The sequence below is a fragment of the Falco punctatus genome (assembly GCF_963210335.1).
Source record: "Falco punctatus genome assembly, chromosome: 8".
NCBI classification, from domain to species: domain Eukaryota; kingdom Metazoa; phylum Chordata; class Aves; order Falconiformes; family Falconidae; genus Falco; species Falco punctatus.
In genome coordinates this window covers 48,494,134-48,508,748 of record NC_137588.1, presented here as the reverse complement: position 1 = coordinate 48,508,748, position 14,615 = coordinate 48,494,134, and the positions used below count along the sequence as shown (strand labels likewise).

The 14,615-nt window shown below is 37.7% G+C and overlaps 1 protein-coding gene across 1 annotated transcript in view; it reads right to left on the bottom strand.

Annotated features, from left to right (window-relative positions):
• Window positions 1–14,615, bottom strand: part of SLIT3 (slit guidance ligand 3) — a 529,407-nt gene that overhangs the window by 142,416 nt on the left and 372,376 nt on the right. Inside the window, exons 13-14 of the mRNA XM_080399320.1 lie at window positions 3,228–3,371; window positions 377–540 (exon numbers count right to left, since the gene is read on the bottom strand). Coding sequence (XP_080255446.1) covers window positions 377–540; window positions 3,228–3,371 — 308 coding nt within the window. The remainder of the gene's footprint in view (window positions 1–376; window positions 541–3,227; window positions 3,372–14,615) is intronic.

Here is a 14,615-nt window from a genome sequence, read left to right as displayed (position 1 = left end):
AACTATGTGATTTGCTATATGGCTTCATATACTTTTTCACTGTCTTCCTTTGACATTTATAACCTAGTAATTTTTTAAAATTAAATGTCACAAGGTTTTCTCTTTTTCTTTTCTTTCTTTTTAAGAGACACGCAGAAGACAGCTACAGACTGCCACCCCTCCCTCTTTTTTTTTTTTTCTTTTTTTTCTTTTTTTTTTTTTATCCATAATGTAATTGGCTTTCTGGAGAACTAACTGAATTTTCCAAATTTAATTTTAAAAGATGCTCTATAATACCCATTATAGCAAACACTGTCCTGCAGATTCAATTAGTAGGCTCTCTGGACCTGCTTATTTCTGAATTGAAAGTGCAGTACAGCCTGGATAAATGAATTACCTGAGCAGCGGAACTTCTTGCTCTTGATCTGGCTGATTCGTTTGTTGGCAAGGCGACGCGGATTGCTGCATCGAGCGCCGCTGGTTTCTATCGGATTATCCTGCAGGTAATCAGCCAGCCACTTCAAATGGCAGTCGCACACAAATGGATTCTGAGCTAAATGTCTGCGAGAAGGATGGGATGTTTAATCAGAAGTGACCTGTGACACTGTACTCCATCACTGTTTTTCACAAACGCAAAACTGAAGAGTAGAGTAATTGAATAAGCTTCCAAAAACCCAGGCCTGGCGGAAACCACACAGAGCTGCACATGAATGGGAGAATTCTGTGAGTGATCACATTTCGTAGCTCATTAAGCCTGCTGCAAGTCCTTTCACAGAGGAAACAAAAATTAAGATAGCAAAGCCTCTGTTAAAGGACACAGACCTCCTGTCTACAAAGTCCAGTGTTTTCTCCTGAAAGCTTGACATGTTGCCTTTTGAAAGAAATGCACCTTTTTAGATGCACCTGACCTGAAGATCATTTTGTATCCTAAAATATATTTTCTTGGCAAGCTCAGTTTCCTAGGGATCAAAATGTGAATTAGTAAGATGCCTTGGATCTGTGAGCAAAGCCAGAAGTGATCTAGAGGTCTTTTCTCAAGAGTGAAATTGATATCTGCATATACTCATCATGCCTAATAGTAGTACCCTTCTATGTATTTTTTCCTGGAGCAAAAATTTTTACTACTGAGACTGAACTGTTCATGCAAGGTAGAACTTGACTTTATCCTTCACCAAAATTTGCACAACTTATTTCCCACACAATTGGAAGGAAGTATTATAGCATGATTTTAACTGGGTATTTAGATTTGTTGATAGAAATCTGCTGGAGTATCTTCGAGAGAAACACCATTTCTCTGCTGCTGTTATGATTAATTCTGCTTGACAAAGTTGAGCACTATTATCAAGAGAATTTGTCAGGTCTTTCTCAGAGCCTGATTCTGATCTTAGTTAAGTTTACTTGCAACAGTCCCTCTAACTTCCAATCCCTCTTGTTTCCAAGGGAGTAGGACACGGCTCTCCTGTAACTGCAAAGACCATTTAAAAAAAAGACAGATGTTTAAATTTGGTTTGGACAGAGGTGTAAAATTATAGTCTCACAAGAACTGTGCTCTGTTACTGTTAGTGTGTTATTTCCACCTGTAGAAACTTCTTTTCTTTTCTGTTTGTGGTTATATTTATGAACTGCCACTTAACAGAATAAGTATAAAATAATACAGGGCAATGGTTGTCAAGGACTGGGAAGTGAAAGCATCCATAGCAGCAAGTGTCTGAAGAAACTAGATATTACTATTGCAGTAGAGCCATTCCTGGTGTGAAAGGTCCAAAGAACAAGCAAGCATTATAGAGATAGGATATGGGACTGTTTTTGTAGCTCTAGAAAAAAAAAAAAAAAAGGCAGAAAATAGCACTCACTTGCAATACTAAAAATGGGAGAATGATTCAAAACATTTAATGAAAAACTGTCTTGATGTGAAGCAACAATTCCATTCTAAGTAATGGCCACCAGAAGTGCCAACAAAACCCCATGGAAACCAAGGAGAAATATTTATAACGTAAGGGTGTTGCCTATTGTTTAACTTGACAAACCTTCTATACCTCTGTAAATGAACCTCTGTGTCACCCTTGTTTACACACACACATATATATATATCTGTACATATATAGCATGCTGCAGCAGAAGAAAGCATGGTAGAGGTGTGGGGGGCAGGACTGTGAAGAGCAGTTATACATGATTATTCCAATGCCTTAACGGTCTGCAGCAATACCTACTGGCCTAAGGTTGCCTGAGGAGGTAGCAGGTACCCTGCTGCTAGAAAGCATCCTTATTACTTCATCTTTATATTAACTAGAACATTTAAAAACTAATTTGGCCAATGCATTTCTACTATTAAAATATATATATGTGCATGTGTATATATATACACATTTCCATGACTACAGTATGTATATGTGTATATATATACATAATGTGCATATATATTGCAGTGTGTGTATATATGCATACACGTTTTAATAGGGAAAATGCATGTATTTACATACTACATAAACCCAGAGCCTTAAATCTATATATGCGCGAACAAATATATATAAACACACATACACAATATTGGGTGAGGGGTTCTTCCTTGTTTTTCATTTTATCAGGCTGCCAGCTCCAGCTCTGAAGTATTATTTACTTTATTATCTTACCATTCACAGCTTTAGGATGAAACCTTCTTCTCTAAAATGTTGAATAATTTCCATACTTCTGCTTCCAACTTTGCTTCTGATCCCTTTTTAATGCCTCCAATTCAAAGACTCTCAGAAAAATATTTAGTGGGTTTTCTTAATGGATCAAATAATACAACATCTCATTCTCCTTAAGTGGAATGTCAGCTGAAATATGGTTTCAGAAGTTATGAACTATACAGCAGGACTCAGAACCAGTAAGGACAGATACCAACTCACTAGCTCATTAAAAATTGCTAGGCAATAGTTTTAATAGAATTCTGCTGTATTCATGTATTCTTAAGAGTTAAATTTACATATAATCTTCCCAAGAAACAGTATTAATTAATTGTTCTGGGAGCTTAATACACATGACATTTATGTCACTGTGGGCAGGCTGTATCAATACCTGGCTGTGCTGAATTTACACAATATTTCTTTTTTTTTTGCTCCTTTTATTTCTGTCAGAAAAGGAGGGGCTACCACCTTGAGGTCTCTTCCAAATTGTCTTAACGTCAGATGCAAAGCCTTTGCAAAGACAGGCAACATCTCTGGAGGAAAAATAGAGAGCTGTCATTTATGATATGCCTGCATACTCACAGGGTCTGGATCGATCGGAGAGGTGCAAAGAGCCCCTTGCTGATGGTCTGCAGTTTGTTGTCATAAAGAGATAGCAGTTTGAGATTATGCAGACCTTGGAACGTGTTTACTCTCAGACAGTTGATCTTATTGGCATTGAGAAGCCTGAAAACAGAGGAAAGGTTTATAATTCATTAATCTTGTAATAATCAAATATAGACTGAACTTTGGGGTTAAAACTAAAAAAAATATTAACCCAGTCAGCAAAGCCAACTCACGTTTAAAGGTCTCCATTTGCCTGTTACATTAAAAAGGTGAAAAAACCACAGTCAACACTAGTACTCTCATAGCTGTGGAATATACAAACATATAACAGTGCCAACTATCTTAAAATAGTTAAGAGAGATTATTTTTATGCCCAGTCCTCCCATTTTTTCAGAATTCTACACAAATGTTTAAAGAAGCCTACCTTAATATACATAGAAATAGCAAATATTACCCCACCTTGCTATTCCATGCACACACTCACACAAAGTCCACAACGAGAATCACGTTCGTTTTTTTTTTTTTTTTTTTTTTTTTTCCAATTTTCTCTGCCAGCAGCTGTCTTAAGTCTAACTGAAATACCTGGAAGTTTGACATCTTTTGATAAGTAGTGCAGGGTTAATTTGATCAAGGAAAGAAAGAAAACATGATTCTCCTCAGAGATAAGAAGAAAGAAGTGTAGGGTCTGGACTAAAACATGTGGAAAGGCAAGCTCACTGCATACCTAAGGATAGTCAAGCAGTGGACCAGGTTGCTCAGAGGAGTTGTGCAGTCTCCATCATTGGAGGTTTTGAGGATGATATCAAACAAAGCCATGAGCATCCTGCTCTGACCTAACAAGGGGACTCTGCTTTGAACTAGGATTCTCCAGTCTCACGGCTACTGATCACCAGCGGTCCCTTCCAGCCTGCACTGTCCTACAACTCTACCAACCCACACCATTCCAGTTACACCAGGCTCCTGTGCAGTTGTGGAAAAGCAGTACAAAGACAATTTACATCCTTTTTTTTTTTTTTTTTTTTTTTTTAAAATACATTTTGCACATCAACACAGCAACCAGTTGGCTAATCAGTTCAGCCAGAAAATCTTGGACAGTACTTCTGCAAATTCTCTTAGATTACCCAGCCAGAGTTCTGTCATGTATAACAAGTATATACAATCCCAACAACAAGCTGGATCTCCCTCTGAGACAATCAAACCAGAGAACACTTAAAACTGTCGTTGTCATCTACATATGTGGTATTTAACACTTAGAAGGAAAACAGGCAGGAAATGACCTATTCTTACAAATGCCAAAATCCATATCTTTTGACTACTATCTGCCTGAGAAAAAGGGTACATTGCAAAAAATACATGCTGTTAACTCAGTTCTCTTAGTCACAAAATTCTTGCTACTTGTCAATGAATTTGAAGGGCTTAATATTGCAATATTGTGGCTCTCCGAGAGGCACCACACTAATACTAAATCAGAAAACAAATGTGTTTATAGGTAAAAAGAAAAGACACCCTCATAGCAAGCAAATGTACCATCTTAAACACACCTCTAACAGCACAGGGAGCTTCCATTTTCAAAAAGCTGCACATACACTACTACAGACATCAGGGCAACCTATCAGGGAAGAAATGCATGCATAGTAACTGCACATGATGCTCTTCTTTTGCTCCAAAAAATAACTTCAGAAGGTGCTTCCCCTGCATAGCACCCTGCATTTGCATTCCTGAAGCCTTTGGAACATTGGGCACTAATCACAGCTCTCTGCTCCTACTGCCATTTTGGCAGAGCCTCATTACTGCAGTAAATGGCTACAGTAATTGTGATACATAAAAGATGGATGCATACTTGAGTAGAGCCCTTTTCTCAAGAAGAACAGGAATGCAGTGCTTTGGATTGGGAGTGTGTCAGAGCAGAACTCACCTTTCTAGCCTATAGAAGAGTAAACTATCATTTTACCTTTTTTCTTTATATGTTTTGGAAAACAAAGTTTGACATTAGATAAGAGGAAGTCCTATGGAAGGCAATGATGGATAAATGAGGTCACATTTTTAAATTAACTAATAGCTAAAATAATTTTATGAAATCATAAGCAGCAATACTATGACCCCTCTGGAATCTGTATTTCTTTATGTGACACCTATTCCACACTCCTGTTGACTCCACTAGAAGTAACAGGGTAATTTTCATATTAGGCTAACAGGAACAGTTCCTCCCATGAATTTGACTTAGGAGATTTTTGTCTCAACAGTAAACATCAATGTTATCCCTTTCTACTTGCTTCTTACAGCCATTTGTATGTCCAAACCAAAGCAATCTTCATTCTTTCTCAATTCCCATGAATTATGCATTTCTTTTCAAGCTTGTACATTATATTTTCCATAAAGAACAGGTTAACAAGTTATCAGAAGGCAGAATTAGCCACTGACTTTTGAACAAAATCCCCAGACATGCACTTAGGCATTAAAAATCCTTGGGTTTCTACTCCCTGTCCTTGTGCACTGGTCCCACATTATTTTTAGGTAACGCACATGAGCTTATACTGGTTGTTCCATGACAGAGACTTGGTACCTGGAGTTACACAGGAAGAAAACAGAAAGCAATTATGTACTTTGATTTATTTGGCTAGGTGCTAATTTTTTTCTAACCTTATAGTAGTACTTCATGTTGCAAGCAGTACTTGTAACAAAGTATAAAGCAAAACAATCTCCATAGTAAGAGAATTACAACTCAACTACAGTTGTATTTGTATATGCAGACAACCAGCATGTCTTTTTGTGATGCTTAGAAGAGCACACACAACAGAGCTGTGTTGCACAGATGCTGTTCACTCCTGTGCAAAGAGTGGGCTTGAAGTTTAACCATCATTGATCCCACTTAACAAACCCTCAGAGCAAAGCTGAGCTAGAACTGCCATGAACACAGGATTCAAATTCATTCTCTGATTAGTTTCAACAAAACATGAATAAACCCAATGCTGGAAATTCGAACTTAGAATGTGACAAGTCTTCCTGGCATGAATTTTCAATTACTAGATTCATGGTGATATAATCTGTGACATTTCTGTGAGAGCCAAATACCAAAAATGAGAGAAAATGATCCTATACATAGTCACAAATACAGAGGCACACTCTCTCCCTTACATATTAGAGAAAGCAATTTGGCAAAAGAAAGTGCTTGTGCAGACTGTTTAGAAGTGGGAATTCAGGTTCTACACAGCTTTTCTGAGGTAACAACACCTATTCTGTACATCATCTATGCATATATGTGCAGTACCTACATCTAAAGAGGACAAATAGTGTGCTCAATACTAACATAGGTGTAGCCATACTCAGGGGACCATGAGATAGACTAATGTCCTATTTCTGATCAGAATCAGTGAGAAGAGGGGAAGGGGGGAGGAGTGAAAAAATTTGAGAAAGCAGAATAAATCATCCCTAAAATTTTTTCCTCCTACTTCCTGTGAGTTAGAGGATGATTTCTGCCAGAAGCATTAAGGTCTATATTCCTTTCAAAACTCTCAGTTATTTTAAAATATCCACTCTATGGATATTCTCCAATATAAATTCTAATTTTTTGCTTAATCTTTTCTCACTATCACAGTCAACCTAATGACATCTAATTATTAATTAGGTATACAAGGCTGGCCTCACATAGAGTTAAAAGTGGTTACAAGAGGGTTCTTTTTAAAAACTAGGAAGAAGAAACACTGATCTTCCTTAAACACTGAACCAGGCTGTAAAACATACTAAGGGTTCCTTTTATTAGACCCACACCAAAGGAAGAGACAATATTAAAAGCTGAGTCCTATTTTAGCAAGGATTACATGGTATTTATTCTCCTCCAATTTATGGTGAAGGTAAATTCCGCTATTTTTCCTATTTTGTTATCAGCTTGATTGGATGAGATTTACACATGACCTCCAGATGTAGTGCAGCATTCAAAAAGAGGTTAAAAATTCAAGTAGAAATAAAACCTCCTGCTACCCAGAGGAATGATGGATTATTAACTCAAGTCTCCATTTTCATCCCTCTGGATATGTTATAAACATGAAGAAATCTCTTGCAAGTCCAGGACCACCACAGAATACAGGAGAATGGTTAAAGACCTTGTGGTTTACACGCCATCGAGAGTAATGAGCAGAGCAGTATTACAATTCCATGAACCCATTTCCTGAAAAAGTGAATGTGTCCACACACATTGAAATAATAATGTGTTTGAGCTAAGCCCTTTGAATGAGTGTGTACTGAATTGGCACTGTAATTGTATCAGATGCTCTTAAGCACCGTCTGCATAATTAAGATGGTCCCATAATTGAATTATATGCCCGAACATAATTTCAAGTGATTAACATTTAAATAACATTTTGAACTCCAAAACCAAAATGATTGAAAAAATTGGTTTTTAAGGGCAAATGGGGATGTTTATATGGCTTTTACCCTTAGAAATGTTTGTATTTTCAGCTCAGTGAGGTCAAGTAACCAAACTATCAGCAAATAACTACACAACTCAGAGAACGAAACAGCAGCCTCACAACCTTAAGAGAGGCTGGAGACTGCAGGTTGATTTCTGTTGTGACAGGATGGTCCAGAAATCATTCTAGGTACATTAATGAGCCAAAAGGAAAGTGTCAGGGAGAAAAGCTGCACAGAGCCACTGGAAAACTTCTCTTTCTTTTTCACTAGCTTTGTGTTTTGACAGTGACGACAACATGATGAGAATAAAAATGTCTGGCATCCCATGAACTGGCTGGCACATCCCACATGCCAGACTCCACTGGGGAAAAACGAGAACTCATCAGAAAAAGAAAGATATAAAATGCATAGGAGACTTACATGGAAGAGGAGAACTGGGTAACAGTTTTGTATAAGTAACAGCAGAATACAAACTCAATATACATGACTCTTATAGAATATCAATACTCAAAGGCTTCACCCACATTCAAAGGCACTATAGGGAAGCAAAGAAAAGACTCTTGGCAGAAAGCATTCCTTAGGATAGACAATACCTGTTAAGAAAAAGTCAAAACACTTTTTGGCATGCTTTTTGTAGCATTTTCTCTTGAAACGTATAGGGAATCAAGCATCATCTTTGATTTAACACAACTTATCACATGAGAACAGCTGAAGTGCCAGTATGGAAGTATCCAGTCAAGTACTCCATCATCCCAGCAGTCAAAGACAAGGAACAACTAACGACAGAATTGTGTATGCCCCTGCTTACTTATTGGCAAAATAATTATATTAGGTTCCAGGAATGCTTTAAAATGGCCTGGAGTGTAGGGAAGCAATCTGATTGCCTCTCACTGTGTCAAGATATTTAGACATCTACTAAAATTTACATTTTCTAATGTGATGACTGACCACTGAGGAGTCTGTCAGTGCTTCAATTGATAATAACCAGCATGAAATCATCATCATGCTTGCTTGAACCAGCTTCTAATGTTTCCCCATGTTCAAAAAAATGGATGATGGTGATGACAAATTTATTCAATGTAAATTAAAATGGAAAATTCACGAGCTGATAATGAGTCAAGAAGGAAGCACAGAGCACAGTCTGACGGTCCTGTTTTGGAGGTGTTAAAGGCCTCCTTTCATTTCTGATCCAAATGACTGCAACTCCAGTTGAACACCCTCCACAAAACAATCCTGTGGTACTAGTGTTACTACCTGTAGAATTATAAGTACATGTTGTCATAGCATCTGGGCATCTGTTATTCAAAATTCAATATTGTCTAACTTAATGGCTGCAGATAAGGTTACAGCTAATTTTAGATAACTGCGTGATAAGTCAGATGCACAAGAGAATAAACACAGTTTCTCAACTTCCTGTGCTACCAGGAAGTTAGCTCCTCGTGTAACAACAACTAGGAGGGTTTCTATCAGGTGAGTTCAGCTTGGAGCACTGGCGTCAGACGAGCTAATAAATTACACGCTGACGTATGAACTGGCAGTTGTTTTGGCAAGTTGCATGCAGACAGGCTACAGAAGTGACACAGAAAAGGCAGATGCTGTTGCAGTCTTTCATTAGTGCTTGACTGTAATTGTGTTTCTGTGTCTGGCAGATGCTGATCCCTCACTTTAACAGCAGTTATTGAGTTTAGTAGTATTATCACAATAGCAGCCTAAATGGAGAAATCTGAAGGAAAAAAAGCTTGAGGCAAATGGCTTGAAAACAATTATAAGGCTATTAAACAGGTCTGTGCAGAGTGTATTGTGTCCCGGACTAGAAGGATGAGGGTTGTGTAGTACGTCTGCTGTAGCCAGAAATATTTTGAGTAACCCAAGGGCAAAATTCATATGTTATTTTGCTAAGAATTCAGAATCACAGAACCCAGAAATGACATAGGTTGCAAAGGACCTCCAGAAGTCATCTGGTCTAAACCCTACTCAAAGCATGACCAATTTATAGATATTTAATGCAGATATTTGCTTTATCTGAAAAATAGTTACTTAATCAGATCACAGGATAATTCAGAATGGCAGGAAGCTTGAGCGGTTTCTTGTCCTGTTAGACTGCTCAAAACAGGGTGAGCTATAAGGTCAGATCAGGTTGCTTAGAGTTCTGTTCAGTCCGGTCTTTAAAATCTTCAAGGAGAGAGAACGCACAACTTTCTGGACAGCCTGCTTCACTGCTTGACTTGTCATTGTGAAAATGTTTCCCTTCACATTTAGTCAGAAGGTCTCTTTTTTTAGTATCTGTTGTCTCTTCTCCATGAGAAAAATCAAGAACTACATGAAACAAGAAGATTTTTTATACATCACTCAAAGCTCAGAAGATTGCTGGGGCAGGGGGGAGGAGAGACTACTGTGCTATAAATGACTTGGAAATGGAAAACTGTAATTTCTTTATTCTGACACTGATACAATGTTTGCATCACTGTTTAATGATACTTATGTATATAACTATGTAATATATACAATACAAAAATATTTGAGCTGATGTACATTCTTTGTAATAATTTTGTATTTCTTTTTAATACTTTATGGGTTTGTGCTTCACTGGATTTTCTTTGAGCTTCTAACAAGCTCAAAAAGTATATAATAAATAATTGGTAGATCCTATTTTAAGGTCCTAAGCACCTGGAGTCAATTTTCAATTACCAGTCAACACAAGCACTTCAAACTTGGCAAATTTGCCACGGAGATATTTTCCAACAACCTCACCGAAGAACTATGGGAGTATCTCACTATTCATCCAAGGAGAAACAGCGTACAAAGCAGTTAAAAAGGAAAATCTCTCAAAGGAAAATTTGACTGGTTGCATTTTGGGAAGACTGATAATAGCAGTTTCTGAAAGTAAACACACGATTTGTCACCTCATACAGGTCTATTTTAAATAAAGGTCAGTTGAATTTGTAAATACTAGATCTAGTTCTAATTTTAATGTGGGTTAGATGATTGGATCTGGAAGTATAATTTTTCACCACTTTTGAGGTTACTTTATCTGTCCATATGTCAAACTCCAGGCACCAATATGATTATTGGTCTTTTCCAACTCCAATGCTGAGTTTTCCCTAATGATCAGACATTAGGAGGAGGACGACAAAGCTGTAAGCTTTTGGCTTCATTTTACGAGAGTGGAATACAACAAACCTCTGATTTCAATATATATGCACCCCAGGAGTGTATCTACTCGGAACATCCAAACAGAGTCTACCATAGGGGTACTTTCTTGCCCAGCAGGCCATGGGGATCTCAGTCATAAGATTTAGGATCAACATGCCTGAGCACTTGTATGATCAGTAACTTTCCAAAGTAATTTTCCTCAAGGAAAAGGATTTATTGAAAACTGATACTTGCCAGGCACTTAAGAAATGAGATTTCATCGCCCTATATTATTTTGCTATACAATCTCTTTAAATAGTAGAGATTTTATGATACCTTCTTGTTCCAGGAAGTAGAGCACTGTGAAGCACACAGTGTATAACTGTAACAACCCCCCCCCCCCCCCAACGTTTGTTTTAACACGGTCACAGAGAGGATAGTGTATTACTTAGACATCAAAAATACTAGTTAACAAACTTGGTGCCCCTTATCCACAGCTCACGTCTTGAGCCACCTGACTCACTGTTTCACTGCAGACTGTCTCTGCACATTTGCCCATTCGGGAGCAAGCAGAGCAACCATTCGGTTCACCTGCCACAAGGCTGCTAAAAAAGAGTGAGCTTCACACTGTTATGTTTTGCCCCCTGTGCAGCGACTGGCAGACAGTTTGGCAAAGTCAAGTGTTCCTGAGCGAGCTTGTCCACATTCCAGGAAAACTGAAAGACAGGTGAGAAGGACATTTAAATATATTCCAATGTCTAGATGGACCAGGGTTAGCCGAAGGGCTCCTGAACCTGAGTTCAAACTTGCCACAGCTAATGGTTACTTGAAAACTTCCACCTTAAATTGAAACTCCTTCTATTCTTTCGATATTCAAATGCAAGTTACACAAACAGTGATAATGAAACACTGGTTTACAGCTTGGATGGACTGTTGCCCCAATGAAGTAAAAGTTTCAGTTAACTGGTAAAAAAAAAAAAATAAAAATATCAGACTTCAGTTATCCCTTTCTGGAAAACTGTAAACCATGCAGCTCTAAAAATCCAAACTGACCTAAAATTCTCAGAAGACACTTGATCCAGCCTCCTTAAAAGAAGAATGTATGAGGATAGCGTACAGTAGCTTTCTAGCATCCTCTCTCCTGGCAACTTCAAATAGGATAAAGAAAATAACATGGTCCAACAAAAGCTTCTTCTCCACAGAACAGATGTGTAGTTGGGCTTCTATAATATTGTTTGCTGCTGTGTTGGTTACAGTTGCATATTTAGGAAGATATAAGATTTGTGAAATCAGCAATTTAGAAATTCAATTGTGATTATTTATATGGAGAATGTTAACTACTTACGATAGCTAATTGAAACAAAGTCTTCAGATGCAACATTTTAAATTAAAGCCATAGAGGTTAAAAAAACCCACAACACAAACTCCAACAAAACCCCCCTTGTTATCTAAGCCTGCCTGATTATTTTCTTGCCAGATACAACGTAATATTGGCTTACATATCTCTGTTTTATATGACAGAAATACAGAATTCTAGTGCTAGCCAGGTGGTCTAAAATTTGTTCCGATTTCTTCACTTCCCATAGACCAAAGTCAAATGGGGCAGTTGAAGATACTGTCAATGCCTGGGCTGAGCTTACTCTACAGTGCTTCTGACAGCAGTGGTACTGTCTGCAGATATAAAGCACTTCCACAAAACAATTCTGCCAGAATAAAAGCAGAATAATCTGGGCCTATACTATGACAGTATATTTAGAGAGAAGGATAATGACATTTCTGAGAAACTCTGATGAGTCTTATCCAAACCAGTAAATAATATTATCTACTCTGCAATTAAACAGTAATATTTTTTTCCTTCTAAATACAATCTCAGCGATTTTATACAGGACCCACAATGACTCCCTTTTTCTGACCATGTCCTGCTTTACCATAATGCCAGTAGATTTTCAAAAATGCTCCAGCTCAAGCTTAGGAAATTATACTGGCTACCAGGATACCTTAATCAGAGCGTTCTTATCAGTGTGTCTCCAGACTAATAAGAAGAAATCCAATCTAGTGCCCACTGAACACTAAATTAGATCTAATCATAGGGCACCCTTCCAAACGTTCAACAGCAGGTCTAAAACCAACGAATGCCATTTATTTTTTTGGTATCCATTAAAATACTACAAGCAATCCTGTAATAGCTGTTTCAAAGCCACAATCAGAAAAGTGTGCAGACATTTGTTTGCATTTAAAACATGATCATTCAACACTCTCCTTGATAAAGCTACTTTACATTCAAACAGTACTCTGCGAATCCCATAACAGGGGATAACCTTCTTACATCTTCTCAGCTTGAGAATGTTTAAATTGTTGAGTACAATACCTTTTAATGGTTCTTTGGCATATAGATTTTTCCCCTTTAACAAAAAGGCATCACTTGACCTAATTCAGACTGGAAAACAACTGCATCTCACCTTAAATATGCCATTTATTGAAAGCCTGCAGTACATGCACACAAGGACTATAGTATAAAGGTGTTGAAACCTGCTTAAAGCTTTATGCAAAATGTTCTAGACCCACATTTTTATAGGACACAGTGAGCCATGTGTTGAGTGATTTTTTTTTTCTCTCTACTGGAAAAGATCCTTTCTGTAAAGTGTCCTGGTTAGACGGAACAACTGTGTATCACTTTGAATGTGTACCCATACATTTTTTTGGGGGGACGGATTATGATAAGGCTCAGATTTCTTTCATATAGTTTCTTTCTCAGAGGTCAAAGTGACAAGTTAAGTTTTAGCTCTCCTTTTGCTTGCAGCATCTTCATTGTACTGAACACAACCTGAGCCTGACGACTAACATGCCAGTCACATCACTGTGTACTGAGTTCCAGCTTCAAAGTACTTTCATGCTTATTTTTCTCACATATGGCAAACTGCCTTCCCCCTAAATACACAGTTCTCGTACTGCATAGGTTGGCTGTGAAGACACTGAAGCACTACCAATCTTGTGAGTTATAAGACAGGAGAGAGGAAGGAAGCTGCCAGAACAAATATGTGCAAAAGGTGACGACAAAATAATTGGCTGTGTGCAGGAGATGAACAGCTTCCCACCATCGCAGCTCAAAGACTGTACTCTTGCGCTTGTCCTTCTCTAGAATACTGTGGTCCATGTTTGAAGTTAAGGTCTTATGGATAAATTACACATCTGAGTAGTCCTTCACTTAACATACAGAACAATTTCAACTATTTCATATTTTAGTTCCTTGGCTGTGCTCATGGATTTCTAATCCAAATCCATGCTTATTCTTATGTAGCACACAACTGCAGCAAAGACTACCCATTTCTGGTTATGTCAAGACAGTCAGAAAGGCCTAAAATAATATGTCTAAAAGCCATTTTTAAATATTATATCTTATCTAATTTATTGTTTGGAGGTGGAGGGTTGTGTGTGGTACAAACCAGAACTGCTGAATTTATCATATATCAGCTTTACTTTCTGAGTGCATCATCTATGGTGGTACTCAGAACACTAGGAATACATATTAAACTCACTTCTCTTCTGGTCCCTCTACTGACTGGCTGAAATAGCTTATTTCCTTCTCTTTGAAGGAGTTACTGGTTCCCAATGTGATTATGGAGATAAGAGTGAGTGAAATTTGCAATTTCACATGTGGCTTCAGAAATTTTTTATGCTACATTAACAAATACTGATGAGTGTACAATATCTACCTTCCCCCCGATCATGACTGACTGTCTGTTAAATCACACACAGCATAAAATACTCAAATGCACAATATATTGTGAAGTCATTTCTCTTGCAGCTAAGCCACATTTGGCATAA